This window comes from Neolamprologus brichardi, chromosome 3, assembly GCF_056152115.1.
Source record: "Neolamprologus brichardi isolate AB-2024 chromosome 3, ASM5615211v1, whole genome shotgun sequence".
Lineage (NCBI taxonomy): Eukaryota > Metazoa > Chordata > Actinopteri > Cichliformes > Cichlidae > Neolamprologus > Neolamprologus brichardi.
The window spans coordinates 26,072,056-26,090,114 of record NC_142106.1 but is presented as its reverse complement, the minus strand read 5'-3'; the positions used below and the strand labels follow the sequence as shown (position 1 = coordinate 26,090,114).

Sequence of the window (18,059 nt, the reverse complement as noted above, 5' to 3'; positions counted from 1 at the left end):
AACTGGTGATGTCACTGTGACATCAGTAGTAACCAGGAAGATTGATACCGCACACTGCTGACACTGCCCTCGCTTTTATTTGCCCTGGCAACAGGTACAGTCGGCCAATTTGTCTGAAATTTTATTTTAGGGTATGTCAAGTTGACAACAGAAAGATCTGAGCTATATCAGACTCTGCTGTACGGAAGCGAGCTGGAAAAATGTTTGCTGCTTAATCTGCAGGTAGAGTCAGTGATGAGGAAAAGGAAGTGGTAAGGGTAAACATGCTCAGGCTCTCAGGGTGGCAGCATGAAAACTACTAAGAGAGTGTCTGTGGTTAAGATACAATGCTCTTCTCTTTAGATGAAGAAAGGAAGGCTCCTTACAGGTCAGTAAGTTCTGGAAGAACACAAATCCCTTTGAGGAAGATTCAAACTTCTCAATGGGACAAATTGACCGTAATACACTAGCAGGAGTTTCACAGGATTGTCAATTAATAACAGCAACTATGTTATAACCTTGCAAGTGGCAAAAAACAAACAAACAAAACAAACAAAAAGCAATAAAAAAAAAAAACAAATTAACAAAGCTGTGTAATAAATGACTCCATTCACTCGATTCCTCTGTTGGATCTCAGCTCTAATTGGCCAAATAAGCATGCAGGGAGTGGGGTGATAAGGTCTGATGGTGACAAAGCAAGAATTAAAAAGAGAAAAATAAATGTGTCCACTGCATGCTGAAAGCATGACATCATTAGTAGCCAGGCAGTCTTGTTTCTAATTAGAGGAATTTGCAAACATCCTCTTTAGTCCATTTAATTTGTGCATTTTGCACTGAGGTCTTATACTCTCTTTAAAAAAGTCTTTCCATGCATGTCTACTTTTGCTTATGTTTAGTTGTTTGAAGTAGGACAAAGACTAATGGGACTGTTATTGTTTAACTTCATGTGACCATTATTTCAGTTAGACTTTGATTTGTGTGAATATTTGAGGAACTATTGTACAACTGAGAACAGCATAAAGTTTTACAGGCCACCATGGTGGAGGCTTCAGTATCATAGGTCAGCGTTCATGTTCATTTACTTTTTTTGTTCAAACATAAAATTAAATTAAATTTACTGAAATAAAAAATAAATAAATAGTGAGGTCAAAGAGGTCCCGTCTCCAAATTAAATCCTCCTCCGTTCACCTGCAACCAGTCATGGCTGATGGCTGCCCCTCTCCGAGCCTGGTCGTGCTGGAGTTTTCTTCCTCTTAAAAGGGAGCTTTTCCTCCCCACTGTTGCAAAGGGCTTGCTCATAGAGGGGGGTTATATGTGTTTAGGGCTTTCTCTGTATTATTCTGTGGTCTTTACCTTACTTGCTGTTGCGATTCCATGTAGGACTGTTCGATGTAACGATATATATCGGATGACGATACAAAAACGTTTCATTTTACGCTATCGTTTGTTTCGTGTTGTTGCAAAATAAACTGTTTACGGCAACATTTTTTCATTGTTTTGATGGTCACTGTAGTGGCTATATTAATTTCTTAAATTTCTCTCTTTCTCTTATGTGTAATATAACCACACTACTGACGGACAAGCGATTATTTTTGTGTGTTGTCATTAGCAACAACGATGGTAAAACCATCATGTGGCTCCGCCGTCTGCTTGTTTATTTTCCACATAAACCTTTCACAATAAATCTCAAGATCCTGTTGAGACTTTTCAAAATAAACTGAATCAAGTGAAAGAGTATGCAGAGTGTTTACGGATGAGAAGAAACAAAGAGTCATTAGGTGCTAAAAAATAAACCTTAGACTCAAACGTTAGAACAGGCTTTTCCCCACAGCACGCTGTGTGATAAATACTCACAAAGAAAACTGCGGCCGTTACAACTTATGTCTAAAAATGTATCGTTTCATGCATCGGTTAAAACACTCGACTCCAGGTACACGACGCCCAGCTGGAAACACTTCACACGAGGCAAGCTGCCCGAGATTCACAGAATTTACAGAAAATGTTAAATGTTTGTGATTTATATCGTGTTTCGACGATAGATGTCTTATATCAGGATATAAGATTTTTTGTCATATCGCACAGCCCTGCTATATGAATACAATTGAATTGAACTGAGTGGAAGTACAGCTCTTTTATTCTGACCTGTTTCACCCTCCAACTCACCCTCTTAAATTGGCAGCAATTCTTAAAAATAAAAACCCAGACATGATTTTTGCATATTTTCTTAAAGTAACCAACTTATCAAACCTTCCACTGTATTCTCAAACACTGTAAAGCTCTTATCTCAGTTAATTGGCTTATTTACAGCCAGAGGGTAAGCCATATACACACATATATATATATAAACACAATAAATCTGTACGTTTCCAGGTAACTATTTATTCAGGTGACTCACAAATGTGTGTGACATGCACAGACACACACACACAAACTACTGATACCTTATCAGTGTTTGAGAGCACTAACAGACACTAATCACAGAGTACGCAAACACTTCCAGACAGCAGTTTAGCCACACTAGCATCTGCAGTGCAACTTTTTTCTGGAGTAGAAAATAAAATCAGTTGCCAGGCTCTCTAAACTATCAAGTTGCAAAAGGAAGTGTCATTTAATCCTACTACATTCAAACAGCCAGGCTGCTACTGAGTGACAGCCCAATTCCTCACGTACTAGAGTACGTAGAGTCCTGTGTAGACACAGGAAATGTAATGATATCATTGTGCAATCAAAAAGCAAATGACTGTTTATAGTATACAAGCAAATGACTGTTTCAGAATTTGAAATGGGCCTGAAACTACAAGTAATTACACACCTATGCACAAACTGTCTACATACAGTAAAAGCACAGAGTCAGTCTTACATTATGTGACAGAAGTCTGCATATTTTCCTGTTAGATCTGACCATGACGGTTATGATTAATACAACTCAGTGAAATAATTTGATTACAAAACTCATGACCTTCTTCTAATTCTGACTAAGACCTCTTTCTTGGCAAATATTCTCCTTCTTGTTATTAGCTGTATAAGAAAAGACTGGCAAAAAGACCACATATTAATCCCTTCAATCTAAACTATGTGTGATCTGTCATATACATTTTCTAGCTTCAGGTCAATTCCTTTTATCTCCAGCAGGGGACAAAAATACATCAGTTTTTAACCTTGTCCATCACACTTTGATTGTTGTTTTACTTTTAAACTAGCCGTGTTGTCTAATATTAATTAGTAAAACAAGTCACTGGGAGCATGTATAGCACGTAGCATTTTCAGACGAGCTTACAGCTAAGGTGACTCAATCCCAGAGTCACCTTAGCTGTAAAACAGCAGCAACCTGTCTACACTGCTGTGTTTAACTGCATGCCGCACACTTCATAATTATTGTATACATGTTACGTTGACAGTAAAGGTGGAAATCACCAAGATACCCCACAATACACAATATTTCACTCACGATGCGATATTACTGCAGTTTTTAACATTTTGCCACACACTGAGTATTACAGTAATACTTCCTGCCTTTTTGTCACTTCAGTTATGTTTTTGCTGCAAAATGAGATGGTTGACTAACCCTGTCATTAAAGTAAGACGGAATCAGTCTCCTGTTCTTTAGGAATATAACCAGAACAAAACGAGATGAGTGTAGTCTCCCCGAGTTGCGCTCATTGACAAAGACTCTGTGGCGTTTAGAGGTTATACAGCAATTCTTTGCAAACCTCCAACAATCTCTCTGAGTGACTGCAGTCAGTCCAAGTCAGACCGCAACTGCTTGCAGAAAACGTTGCCTCCAATCAGGCAAAATGAGCCCTCTTGTCCCATAATAATTCCAGAGTACTTGAATGTATTTAATAAAATATCAATATAAAATCACCATGCACAATATTGCAATACAATACTGTATCACTACCGGCCCCCCATTTGTCAGAAGAAAGAAGTTGTGCAGGAAACAAGCTGAAAGTGATTCCTGAATTTAAACTCTTTTTTGTATTTATTTACTTTGAGGGGGACTTTTAATGCCAGAGTTAGCTGAAGCAAGTTACATGACTTGTGCTTTGAAGCTGCCTCACAACTCCCTGATAAGAGTTTAGTTGAAATGGTTTATGAACTTTAAAAAGCTCAGGCGTTGAAAAGACCAGCAGCAGCAGCCCCACCTGAGCTGAGCGGAGGGACGTCGTCCGTGCTCGAGAAGTCCAGTGTGGCTCCTGCGATGTCCACCATCTCGTCATCATCGTCATCGCTGGGATGATGAAGGCCGTCAAAGCTCCCGGAGCAGTACCCGGGGTTTTCCATCCCTTCAGAGCCTTTTAAAGAGGGAAAGTAGGGAGAAACAAAGAAGAGAGGGAGGGTTAACTTCTACTAGCCCCACGGTAGGTATCCGCTTTTCCGCTTTAGTTACCTCTCTCTCTGTCGGCTGCATGTTTACCACGTAAACTCGTCCAAAAGTTAGACATAGTAGCGCACAGGTAAGAGGTCAAAGAGCCCCCCTGCTAACTGTTTTACTGTTGAGACACGGGCACCGACAACAGCTGCTCTCTGTCCTTCTCACCCGCTTCATACCAAACAGCGGCTGCAGAGTTAATGACAGCACATCTGTGTTTACGGTGAAGTTTTCGCAACCATTTCCGCTTTTTTTGCTCTTCTATTTCTGCTACATGCCTGCGGCTTCGGGGCTAAAAGCCACAAGAGCAGCGGAAAACACAGCGCGGTCCCAGGAACAGCGGATTAGCCTCTTTCCTCGTGACGAGGACCGAGCTGTCAAACAAGCCGACACGGTGTAACCGTACGGCTAACTTTCATCAGCGCTGCTGCTTTTAACCGAAATGTGCTTTGCGCCTTGCTTCATCAATAATGAAAGAAAAAGCCGAATGAATCCGTACTTTACCAGGGAGGGAAGAAAGCAGTCGTGCGGCTCACTGAAGAAGGAGAAGAAGTCTTGTGACTCGGATTATTTGCCCCACCGTCGTCTTCTTCTGCGGGAGCTGCTTATGTCAACACTATCCTGTGTAAACTTAACTGAGAAAACCCTGCGTCATCCACCGACACCCCAACACTGAGGTTTTGGGACGCAATATGTACATTTAAGAAGGTCTCGGCAAAGTGTCCCCTGCTTGGACACTCATGCTGGTGAAACGTAGCGATAACAACTGTTTGCATTTGTCGTTTTGGCACTTAAAGCGCAAACGGTAAACTGTCGTCAAGTAAGCGAAAATTAGCTACGTCCACCTTTAAGTCTTTTAATAAAAAAAAACCGTCGTATAAATTAATTGGCGCTTTTACAGTCCGACACGTTTTAAGATTATCCTCGAATATTAAATGCATACATTTTACTTTTTTTATTGTTTTATATGGCGTTAAAGCCTTTATTTTTACGCGACGTCAAAGCCCATGGTTTTTATTTTGAAACACAAAGGAGGTAGTTTCCGGTTTAAGAGCTCAGCCGCTTTAACGCTGGCACCGTCGGTGCCAGGAAGAGCAGTCGAGTGAAGAACTGTCGTTTACCCAAATTTGGTTCGCCAATAAGTTCGACAACTCGGTCATCAAAATAATAATAATAATAACTGTTATATGCAAAGCGTGAGTTTTATATTAAAAATCACCCGACAGTCAGCCAAATTATCCCCCACACTGAGCATCACATGTTGAAACATAAACAGTTTGTGGTGTAATATAACAGGATATTTCTATAATAAGTTATATTTACTACTAGGACTATTTTCCAATGTATTTAACGAATTACTTTAACTTATTCGTACTGTTCTTACTGCCTTTGAGCAACTGTGACCAATTAATTTCCTCTGGGATTAATAAAATATTCAGATTCTGGTAAATTGTCTTGGGGAAAAACTTCTAATAGATACAATTACAGAGTTTTTTGTGTTTCTTTTAGCGGGAAGAAACTTACAAATGTACATGGAGAAATGTTGGAGAAAAGTTGTTTTTTTAAAACGTGCAAGGAAGAAAAGAGTGCCAAGTGTTAAAAGAGCCACATTGTTTTATCAACTCAATAGATCACTGAGTCAATACACAATCTACTGTAGTGAGGAGGTGTAACAGTAACTGATACACAAAAGCTACCATTTCATCAAAATTAGCTTTTTATCTGAATGGGCCTGAGTGAAAGGCAGTTGGGAAGAAATCACTGGTAGAAACAGCTCAGGAAGAGGCAGCCATCTGTCGCAACTGGTTGGGGGGTGAACACAAAGGGAAGAGGAAAAAAGACTGTTTCCAAACTTTTGTCCCCAAAGCACACGCATCATAAAAATATCAGCAACTTATCAGCTCTGCCACTTCCAGCTCGACCTCCTAGTTTTTTGTTAGTGCCACCATCTCCGAACCATAGCAGGTCCCATTACATATATAAAAAAATTCTTCAGTCTTACTGCAGAAAAAAAAGAACAGAAATGAAATGAAATGAAATGAAAAATGATAGAGCCACTTTTGGGTATGACACCTATTTGCAATATGGCCTCAGCAAACATATAATTTATTATCAACCTATCAGACATGTTCACACAGTAAAACATGCACTATTGTTGTCTATGGTTCAGACCGTGAGCTTTGTACAATAAATGTCTTGATGCATGCTCAATCATCCAGGTAAGGAAATCCCAAAAAGTGGATTCTGTGTTGGAGAAAATATGTCTCAGCTGTTCCAATACTGACATATAAGGAGTATCCCTTAGTGATCCTGTATGTGTCAGGAGTATCAAGAACAGTTGAGACACATTTTTTCTAAACACTCCGTGTTTAAAATGGACAGAGAGCCCCACCTTGTGGTCTGCTGAAGAAACTACTGGAGCCTTTGTAATGTAGCATTTTTCACCACTTCTACAGCACACGTTACACTAGAGTCTAGGCCAGGGGTCTGCAACCTTTAACACCCAAAGAGCCATTTGGACCCAGTTTCCACGCAAAAGAAAACACTGGGAGCAGCAAATACTTTTTGAAATCTAAAATGAAGATAACACTGTATATATTGTTTTTTTTTTTTTTTACCTTTATGCTTTGTGTGAACATCTAAGGTGTGTTGCTTATGAAATCCAAGAAGTGCTACAGAGAAAATTACATTTTATTGTTGTAATTAACACATTTTGAACTCTTAAAGAAATATAACAAAAGGAAAGACACCCAGCTGAACTAAAATGATCCATGTAGCAAACAAAAACTGTTGTGAGCCGCCACCCTTATATCACCTTTGGGCTTTTGGAGCCTTGACCTGACTTTTAAAAAATACTTGGAAAAAAAGCACTATGCTGCTAAAAAAAAAAATAGATATTTGCAAAATTCTGCCTAAATATGTATTTTACCTGGTTAATGTGTGTGTCGGGGCGGAGTCTGCAGCGCCGCTGCAGGGGAAGCGGACGCACCTGAGCGGCACCCGCAATCACGCCTCGCCGCCTTAAAGTCTGTGCTCTCTCTCTGCTGTTGTGTTGTCGGGCTGTGAGCTGAAAAGCTGAAAAAGAGCTCTGAAACCTGACTGAAACTCTTCAAATAAGCCACTCCTCTGCAGATGATCTGTTAGCTGTTTGACAACTACTCTTTCAAGGATTTTTGATATGTGTGATGGTAATTTATTTTTCCTTAGTGCATTGATCACATATTATAATGGATTGCATTTATATAGCGCTTTTCGAGACCCTCAAAGGTCTTTACAATTCCACTATTCATTCACTCTCACATTCACACACTGGTGGAGGCAGCTACAGTTGTAGCCACAGCTGCCCTCGGGCAGACTGACAGAAGCGAGGCTGCCATATTGCGCCATTGGCCCCTCTGACCACCACCAGTAGGCAGTAGGTGAAGTGTCTTGCCCAAGGACACAACGATCGAGACTGTCCGAGCTGGGGCTCGAACCGGCAACCTTCCGATTACAAGACGAACTCCCAATTGTTGAGCCACGATTGCCACCAATATTCTGACAACAGCATGTATAACTTGGTTATATGAAGGATAGCAGCACTATAGTGAAATCATAAGAACAGGACGGTCAGCAAAACATGTCCCTATTTGGTTATGATGGGTTATTTGGTTACGGAAGTTGTAGGATCCAAGGATGAGCTAAGGTGTAGACCACCAATACCTTACATGCCGATGTTTAAGTTGTGAAAGGACATGTGGAATTTTCTTTTTGTGTGACTCTATAAAGGAACAGTCCACTTCCTCTTTAGAAACTGCAGCTCTGCACTTACCCACTGTACTCTCTCATGCTGCAGCATGAATAAAACTCACTTTAAAGACCCTCATCAAGTGTTTGCATTTTATTTAACAAAATTCCACGACAGATGAAAGGAATTAGCTAAGACCGCTGGGTCAAGAGATGGCTTTTTAAGTAACGTTTTAACTACTGCCAACTCAACAGAGCTCTAACATTTTGTCAGCCTGGCTACAGTGCTGAAGAGAAACAAAGGGTTAAACCTAGGGTTAGGTACATTTGTGACACGCCATTTCCTCTCCAGCTTACGAGTTATCTGCTTTAAGCTACGTGTGACAGTTACACCAGGAAGTCAAGAACTTCCCTTTTTCACACGAGCTACAGTATCCAGTGTCATACATAGTAAGGAAGTTAAATTACTAACAAGACAATCAACCTCTGTTGGAGTAGCGTTCAGGTTGGAACAGGGCATTGAAGATGCTAATAGTAGTAGGATGTAATATATATGTAAAATAGATAGTAGGACTCAGGGTGTTGATTCATTTAAACTACATAATCATCCTGCTGTAACCAGGTTTCTGTAAGGCAGAGTAAGTCAAGTTGTTGATCAATTGTTAACTCGTGTATTAACAGACTTGGCAGAGAGTGACCTAATGTTTAATGATCCACATTTCATTGTTTTACTCTTTGGTGCAGATGCTGTATTGTTATTACTTTGTGATTTTTTTTATGTTTAAGTCTTTTTTTCTGGTTTTTAGTTTGTTTGTTTTTTTGTCTGTTTGGGAGCTGATGGATTTCGAGGGGATAACAGAAGGAGAGAAGCTGCAGAGAGGCATGTAAGACTGCACCTCTGCAGCTGGCTCTGAGATGGTCTCAGCTCTTTAGTTCCAGTGGAAGGAATTCTTAGTGCATATTAAGACATTTTGGACAATTTCATTCTCCCAACTTAGTGGAAACAGTTTGAGGATGGCCCCTTCCTGCTCCAACATAACTTTGCAACAGTGAACAGCAAGCTCCATAAAGACATGGATGAGTTTGGTGTGAAAGAACTTGACTGAGCTGCACATGAGCCCCGAACTCAACCTGACAGAACGAATTAAAGCCGATACTGTGAGCCTAGCCTTCTCGTCCAATATCAGTGTCTGACATCACAAATGTGCTTCTGGAAGAATGATCAAAGATTCACAGAAACCCTAAGAAAAAAAGGCTTCTTAGGGGCAGGCTGGCTTTGGTTCATGTTATACTGTTTATACACGAACACCTGCTGCTGTGCAGCTGTTGTTTTACAAGCCAATAATTTGTACTAATGCGTAGTTTGGGCAGTTTTATGTTTTATGTTTTATGACACCTTGGTGATTATTATGAGTTATGACTTTTAAACACTACAAACTGTTCAAAGTTTGAATATTTGTTGTTTATTTTTGGCAGTGGAACCTATTTTAAATCCTAAAAGTCAAGAAGATTAACTATTTCTTACTGTAAGACTCACAAAACAGCCATTATTTCTTGTCTTTTCCGAGTTTACCTCAACCACAGACCTTGTCAAAAAAGACAGTAATGAAGATGGATGATAAGCTCTTTTTGGAAAGAATTCTCAGAATGTAACCGTGTTAACTATCATATAATATATATATAATATTGATTGAAACACCACATGATAATTTAATCATGTGGTGTAATAATCATGTAGTTTGGAAGGTTTTAGTTAGGTTAGGTGTTTTAATGAGATTTGATAAAAACTATTTTCCCATTAAAGTGTGTGTGTGCATGAAAATACTTTGTTAATCACTTTGACTTCATAAATTAATCCAAGGATAAACATTTATAGTGGGGTTTATAAATTGTATACTAGGGAGGAGTAAGGCTTTATAGAATATGGCTTGTGGATTTAATAATACCTTCCCAATTCTTAATATTGTGTGATGACTATAAAGTGTTATAATCTTAAAACATTCAAATGGAAGCAGTTTGAAAGCTCCCAGAGCTGTCAGAATCACAGGTGCCAGAAATGTGTTTGGCAGCAGTTTTCAGTTTTGCACTTTACTCGTTTTTACAAAACCCCACGTGAGTGATCATACAATTAGTAACCATTGTATGCATTCAATAAGAAAGAAAGTTCACGAGACCTGGAAAACATTGGTAACGAGAGCACTTGGGATGTGTAACTACCCCCAAATGGCAAAGGGCTGTAGTCATGGCTTGTGTTGTACAGCTCTCTCCGAGCACGATCAATACGGTTTCTTGAAATGTTTTTTCCAACGTCAACTTTGACCTTGGGTGCTAACAGTGAAGATTAAGGTCAAGCGCTTAGCCAAACTAGGCGGTGACTACCTAGCTTGGCTGAGTACCTAGTTTTTGGCTAAGCATTTGGAAGTTTCAACTAGAGCAATAAAGTTTTTAATGCTTTTCACATTCAGTGTGACGTTCACTTTGACCTTAATCCAATTTAAATCAGCTCGAGATGTTATTGGTATTTACCGTCGCACAAAATTTGAAAATGATTAAATGATCAATGATTAACCCTGTCATGCATGAATCATGACAACCTCAATTTAAAGTATTTTTATTCATCTTTAGGCATTAAAAAAGGAATAAAAATACTTGTGACTGTGAGGTAAGTCTGCAAGAGCTTATCTCCAAACCATAAAGAGCAGAGTAGTTTGGACTTTGTGATAAGTGAAGTTTGCGATATTAATACTTTTGTTTGTTGTGCCAGTTTTCATTAAAACTGTTCACGTGTGTCTGCTTTGAGTCCTTTGAAAAACAAAATGAACCCAAATTATAGAACAAAGCAGTGTTAAAAGGTGTCTTCTTTCTCTTAAAGTGTGCATAACGAATACAGACAGAATGCTACTAAACACATAACGTCCTTAGAGGAGAAAAGAAAAACTGATGAGGTCAGTTACAGTCTGTTAAGGAGTTGAGAATTTGGTTTAAACATTACACAAGATTTTAGTAAATACATGTATCTCTGTTCTCAACAAAAACCACAAAGACCAACAAGTCTGACTGGATTGTTTGATGAGGCCCTGATAACTTGTAGAAGTGGGCGGAGCTGAACAGATTATTTAGATATACCTGAAACAGGTGCAGATAACAATGGCTCTCCAACAGTTTGCGTGCGGTTTCACTGTGGTGATCATTTCCTTATGCAAACGTAAGAATTTTTAAAAAAAATTTCAGATATTTTCTCATTACTCAGGTTATATCAGGGGTGGAAGAAGTGTGGGGTTAATTAGAGGTACAAATGTGACTATTCTAAATGAAACGTTTCACCTGGATACAAGGAAAGAATCCATTTAGCATTAAAGGCATTCAGAGTCATATCTATTATTAAAATGTAATCAAACAAAATCAGCCACTGGACTGTTTCATTTTCACACTTATTTGATATCAACATTTTCTGCTCTATTCAGTCAGTTTCTCTATTTTATAAAGTGCAGATATTTCATGTTCTATCTTTGTTAGTTGTCTTTGTCATGACAGTTTGTTTGTTTTTTTCGCAGTTCTGATCATCCCTCAAACCTGTATTACAGAGAAACAGCACCAATGAGTTTACTTTAACCATCTTCTCTGTTTTCTTATTTGTCTGTTATCAGTATTGATATGATAAATTGTGCATGTACTGTGATAACAAACATTAAACTAGAGTATAACATTATTAATTAGTCAGTGAGAAAAATTGTGAGCTCAGAATTATTTTATAAGTTGCAGCGTAGTGAGATCATTTTGTGAAATCGTTTGAATAAATAATTTCATCTATTCGCTTTCTCACAAATGCACGTGTTTGTCTCTGTTTTTCTTTTCAGGTTGTCATTCAGAGCAGCCCGGTAAGCATCCAAAGACATTTTTAGTATTCTTCAAGTTCTGTGTTTTTGACTTATTTCCTTCTCTCAGCTGCACAGTAATTGGAAAATTACTGGAAATTTGGTTATGATGGGTTATTTGGTTATACAGTATAAGATAAGATAAGATAACCTTTATTAGTCCCACACGTGGGAAATTTGTTTTGTCACAGCAGAAAGTGGATAGTGCAAAGTTACATAGCAAAAATTAGAGAACACTGGAATACAATGAGAATAATATACTGTACACAACTGTACAGAATAGAAAAGAATAAAATAAAATAAAATAAAATATACAATATGATAAAAATGCTATATACAACTGAGTAAAAATACAACTTTGTCAGAAAACAGTATTGCACTTAATCTCATTGCACATGTGTGGGTTTGATCAGCTGCAAAAGTCTTTGTTGTGGAGTCTGACAGCAGTGAGGAGGAAAGACCTGTGAAATCTCTCCGTCCCACACCGTGGGTGCCGCAGCTACTGAAGGAGCTGCTCAGTGCTGTCAGAGTCTCCTCCATGGGGTGGGAGATGTTGTCCAACAGGGATGGCAGCTTAGCCACCATTCTCCTGTCACTCACCACCTCCACTGGGTCCAGAGGGCATCCTAGACCATAGCTGGCCCTTCGGATTGTTTAAAGTGATAATTCAGTGTGAATTCATCTTTTTGTTTGATCCTAACAACATGGATAAGCCTTATAGAAAGACTTTGTTTCTAGTCAGGCGCCCTGAAACTGCAAATTGCGTGTTTTACAAGCAGATTTTCATGGGTTACCCCAAGGTTTGTGTTTATGACGCCGTGTATCTCGAGAAAGGGGGGAGATGGAGTCTTTGAGGATGGGTGGGAACAGGCATAAAGGCTGATAAGAGCCAGCAAACTCTTTCCTTGGGGTTAAGCGTTAGTTTGTGTATTTGAACGTCTAAATTTCAAATTGTTTAGACAATATACGCATTGACTTTCGATACCATATTTAAAACATAGACGTGCAATACATAATTTAATTTTGTTTGTCAACCGCTGTGTGTATTTTGGTTTTCAGTGTGAATTTATACAAACAGGAGTTACTTTTGTAAATGCAGGATCATATTTTTTAATGGTGCTTTTTAGACACTGATCTGAAAGATACATGTTTGTGTTAGAAGCAGCTTTGCTGGATTTGTTTTTAACTTGATGAAACATGGTGTTTTCTTAATTCAGTATTTTTACAGGTTTTAACTGCGCTGACTTTCTGTCTTTCTGGAAAATGTAGGCCATCTTGTGAAATGAGAGCGTGCCCCACCCTTCAGAACTGCCAGCTTTGCTCGTTTCATGTGTCCTCTGTTGATAAAGCTGATTTTTTTTATGGATCTTAATGTTTAGAGACAATAGCGAGGCACTGACCTGTGTGTTTCTTTAAACTGTAGATGTTTAATTCTAAGGCTACATATGATTTATGAGTCTGCTTGGCATATGCCGTGTATAAAGGCTCTGGACCTTTGCAAAATGACGTAGAGGCGGCAAATATATGATGAGTTTTGAGCATATTTATATAGCAAAAAAAATCACAATGGCATAACCATGTTAAATAAAAGATGCCCAAGTGTGCACCAATGCACTCTGATGCATGCCTTTGAACTGTATGTTTTTAAGTGCATGAAGTGTACCTCTACCTCTGTAGGTGAAACGAGTCTGTATCCATAATCTGTGGATCTACTGATTTGTTTTAATGTGGCACCTTTTTTTTCCACAAACTGCAGATGGTGAAATCCTCTTTATTTGATAAAGTGCCCGTAAACTATTATTGCTCATACTTACTTTGTTCCCCGGCTACTTCTTTACTATGTCAGTAAACCATTTGAACAAGAAAGGTATCGTAGATTTAAAGGCAAAAAATTGGAACGACTTTTATGCAACTGTTCATATTAATTCCAACAAAGAGTGAAAATCCAAAAGCTGCAGCAATCCTTTGTATTAATTGTGTGTGTGTGTGTGTGTGTGTGTGTGTGTGTGTGTGTGTGTGTGTGTGTGTGTGTGTGTGTGTGTGTGTATGTGTGTGCTCACAGAAGGAGCTTTTTTTGAATGCATTTTTTTTTTTTTTTACAAGAAGTGTAGTTCATACATTGGAATAAATGTATTCTTTTCGATACTTTATAAATGCAAAACAAAAGATTTTCAGTTCATGCACATTGTGAAACAAGAATCTAAATATTTGTGTCACTTTCTTTAAAAACATGTTGTTTATGGGGATAATGTGACAAATCTTTTGTGGTCACAATTAATGATTAGTGGTAATTGAAGAGGAAGCTTGAATCACATGAGATGCTTCATTGTATGCTGATTTCTTCATAATCCAGGCCAAAACTAGCTTGTCAATGAACAAAGTGCAAGTTTTCTGTGTTGAAGCTAGTTTATATCTTTTTTTCCCTAAACACAATCAGTTGACTGAGACAAATGCCTGTAGTCATCAACGTTGGTCAATGTGAACGTTGAAGGAGATTTGTTCCATAGACACCTTATACTATGTCTGTGAAGGTTCTCAGTCATCCAGGTCATCGTAGTCAAAGGAGCTTGCAAAGAAAAGCGTCTGGACTTCTTTAAGTTTGCACGTCTTCATGTAACTGAAAGAAGTCCTGACGCTTTTCTTTGCAAGCTCCTTTGACACCTTATACTAGTGTTTCCTACACTTAATCCAACACTGCTATGTTCTGTTTAAACCCAGATTCCTTTTATAGTTTGTAACAGCTAACAGTCTCACGCGCTCTTTAGATTTTTGAAGTTTTGTGTGTAATGGTTTAGTCTCTCACACTTTACCCTTTTCTCCCCAGTATCACAACAGTATGACTCCCAAAGTACGGCTCAGTAAACAAACAAAGACTCTAAAGTCAGAACAGAAAGAGACAGTTGGAAGATTAATGATTGCGTTTTTATGATGCGTGGTAAACGACACCGTCCTCTTCTTCTTCTCTGTGTTTTTGTTTGTGTGTGTGCGCGCCTTAGAAGTCATATTATACATTAGCCATACTTACAAAAAACATTTTGAATTTCATTTAGAACTGAGATTCTAAGTTGTAAGCATTAATCTCATGCTCAGCCAGGAGTATGTTTCCCCACTTTCATAACGCTAAGGTGTCAAATCTGTGACCCCCAACAGATGGTTTGTTACACACGGGCGACAAGGGCGAGCCACCCTTAACTTACACAGCCTCACACACTATAGATTTTTAAAGTTCTTGTGTACAATGGTTACACAGTACTACACAGTAATAGACACCGTGTGCTCTGTGACATTATAGACTTCTACTTCTGCTTCCATTGGTTTGCATTTTAAACTCCCAACCTTTCAGGTTGTTATGAATGGCTCATAAACAATACATATTGTTTTGTTTTATTTAATTTTTCTCACTTGCAAACAGAGAACCAGCAGAAAAGACTTCCACACATTAACAATTGAAGTCATATTTCTGATGCCCATCATGAGGCGACTCAGATTGTAAAATCTGGGAAGATGACACTGCTGATGATTTTCTCAGTGATCTGGCAAGTTTACAGTTTATATTTAATTTAATATTTAATAAAACATCAAGTTTTCTTTTAGGATATGTTCCCCTGAAGAGTCAGAGAGGAGGATAAAAAAGATACATTTTACCTCGTGATTGACAAGTCGTTAGTCTATAAGCAAGACTCAGATTCTCGGTCAACCCTTTATATGTCACATCACAGCTAGCAACTGAAGCGACTACCAAAGGGAGCGCTAATTCATTAGAGGATAACCATAGCAGCCATGTCTACTGATGACCCACCATCAGCAACAAAGCAACGTAATAAGCAATATGGGCTCTGCGTGGGTTATAGGACACTCACTGAAATGCAGGGAAATCCAGAATTCCACATCTAGACTGTTATTGGAGCAGATTACAGGATTTTGTTTATTTTTTTAAACGGGTGTAATTTCTTCCCCCAAAGTGTATCATTTTTTATGTTAAATGAAGGTCAATGAAGTGAACATATCTGGTTCCTCGCACACTTACAACAAAATGGTGTATAAGGGTGTATATAAAAACAAATGGGAAAAACACACGTAAACAAAAACGAACATTTATTTATGAAGATAGCTTTCAGTCCACTATTAATAAACCCAATGAGGCTATTATGTTTGCTGTTCGACTCCTGAACTCTTCAGCTGCTCCTGCTGAGAATCCATGCAGGCTGAGGCAGGAGTTCATTTTGATGGGCACATCATCACCAGTGTTGGTCAAGTTACTTGAAAAAAGTAATTAGTAACTAATTACTGATTACGTCTTCAAAAAGTAATCCAATTAATTTACTGGTTACTTATTTTTAAAAGTAATTAGTTACATAGTTACTTTTCAAAAACATGATACACAACCTGAATACTCAATAACACAATAGACCTTTCAGCCCAATTCTATTTTATGCATGATCCATCATATAAAATAAAATAAAATAAAATGAAAAGCCTCTTTTTAAAATTAGTTTTATGAGTTTTAATCTTTTATTTTTATGCACATTGCGTTAAGCAAAAATTGAATTATATGCAACTGTCTTTGACTTGACGAAATTCTTTAACATTTAAACCTATTTTCTGCATATTCCAGCATATAAAATAAAGTAATTATTTGTGTTTATACTCACTCTTTCAAATAGATCCCAGTAAAAGACAGCACAAATAAATAAAGTAAAAAAAAAAATCAGCAACATTCGACCGTCCTGTTGCTCCCATTGAAATTGACATAGCCTATTTAAAATCTAAAGCTTAAAATTGTCCGTAGCCTACTGTTGTTACCACTGTCCTGTTTGAAATGGAATGAGAGAAGCTGGTTATTTTGTCATATGTGCATGTGGCCAAAGTAACTAACTAACTGACTGGATGCTCATTAATCCTATAACTCCTGTTGTGTGTGTGTGTGTGTGTGTGTGTGTGTGTGTTTGTGTACAGAGAGGCAGCCAGGTTCATAATGGATATAAGGAAGTTTTTTCAAAAAAAGGAGCCACATTCAGGTAAAAGTGTAAAATCAAATGATCCGTCAATCAAGAATAATGTTGGATCAGTGTTTCAATGTTTATATCTTCTTTAGATGTTCATGTGGTTTGGTTATTTGCCTTTTGGTTGAAAGTAGACTGAGAGAGGACTTTTTGTTAGTGATCTTAATAGAATTTTTTTCATATTAATGTAATTTTTCATCTAATTGAATACAATCTATTTGTGTATGATTGTCAGTCCAAAGAGGGAGAGAGGAAAGAGGGAACGTGAGGAGAAAGTACAAGGTCAGGAAGAACCAGGTAAGAAAACAGACAGGGAACAGTGACAGGCACAACAGAAACTGTTAAACTGACAAAGAGAAGAAACCTGATTTTACTCACACAATCTGGAAGTTGTGTCCTCCCTATATTAAAGCTGCTATACAGAATCTGCAAAACAAACTGGGTTGAAACATTTTTGACCTTCTTTAACAACATTCCAACATAACATTATCATTGATCGTGGAGATTAAAATTAATGATATATTTTTATGTGGTTCAGCCACAACTCTACTAAAACCTCAGCCAGTAATAGGTAGGCCAACTTTTGGACCGTTCAGTTGTCTGTATGACTGCTGCAGTACGTACACCACATTTGCGCACTATCAGTGCTAAAGACTGTCCTGGTGGAGTGAGGAGCTGTAAAGAGAAGCAGTTTATATTCTAAAAATGTTTTAAGCTTGTTAAGATTCTGTATAGCAGCTTTAAATGTTTTCCAAAAGCACACATACACTTATCAGTGTTTCTCAAACTTTTTACAGTGTGTACCACCTGATAAAAATGTCAAGCTCTCCTAAGTACCACTATGAAAGCATGAAACTTATAAATCTTACAACACAAAATTAGTATCTGCAGTAAAGATCTTTTTTCATACATTCTATACATTGTACTATAGGCAAAGTTGCCTCAATTTTTATAATTTTTTTATTAATATTTTGCACATTTGTACATTTCATGGACTCTTCTATTTTTGGAGTGTATTTTTTAATGTATCTGTATTATATTATACATACACATTAAAAGTGAATCTCTGTCCAAAAAATGCACTCAGTTTACTTTTTACTCACT

At 38.0% G+C, this 18,059-nt stretch overlaps 1 protein-coding gene across 2 annotated transcripts in view; it reads right to left on the bottom strand.

The window, feature by feature from the left end:
* The window catches only part of clcn5b (Cl-/H+ antiporter 5b), a 45,569-nt gene extending 40,408 nt beyond the window's left edge, over positions 1 to 5,161 (bottom strand). Inside the window, exons 1-2 of one of the 2 annotated variants that reach the window (XM_087835431.1) lie at positions 4,851 to 5,161; positions 4,125 to 4,274 (exon numbers count right to left, since the gene is read on the bottom strand). In XM_087835431.1, the coding sequence (XP_087691557.1) occupies positions 4,125 to 4,263 (139 nt within the window). In that variant the 5' untranslated portion in view covers positions 4,264 to 4,274; positions 4,851 to 5,161. The remainder of the gene's footprint in view (positions 1 to 4,124; positions 4,275 to 4,850) is intronic. The other variant, XM_087835425.1, reaches the window with a different exon arrangement.
* Positions 5,162 to 18,059: the final 12,898 nt, after the last annotated feature.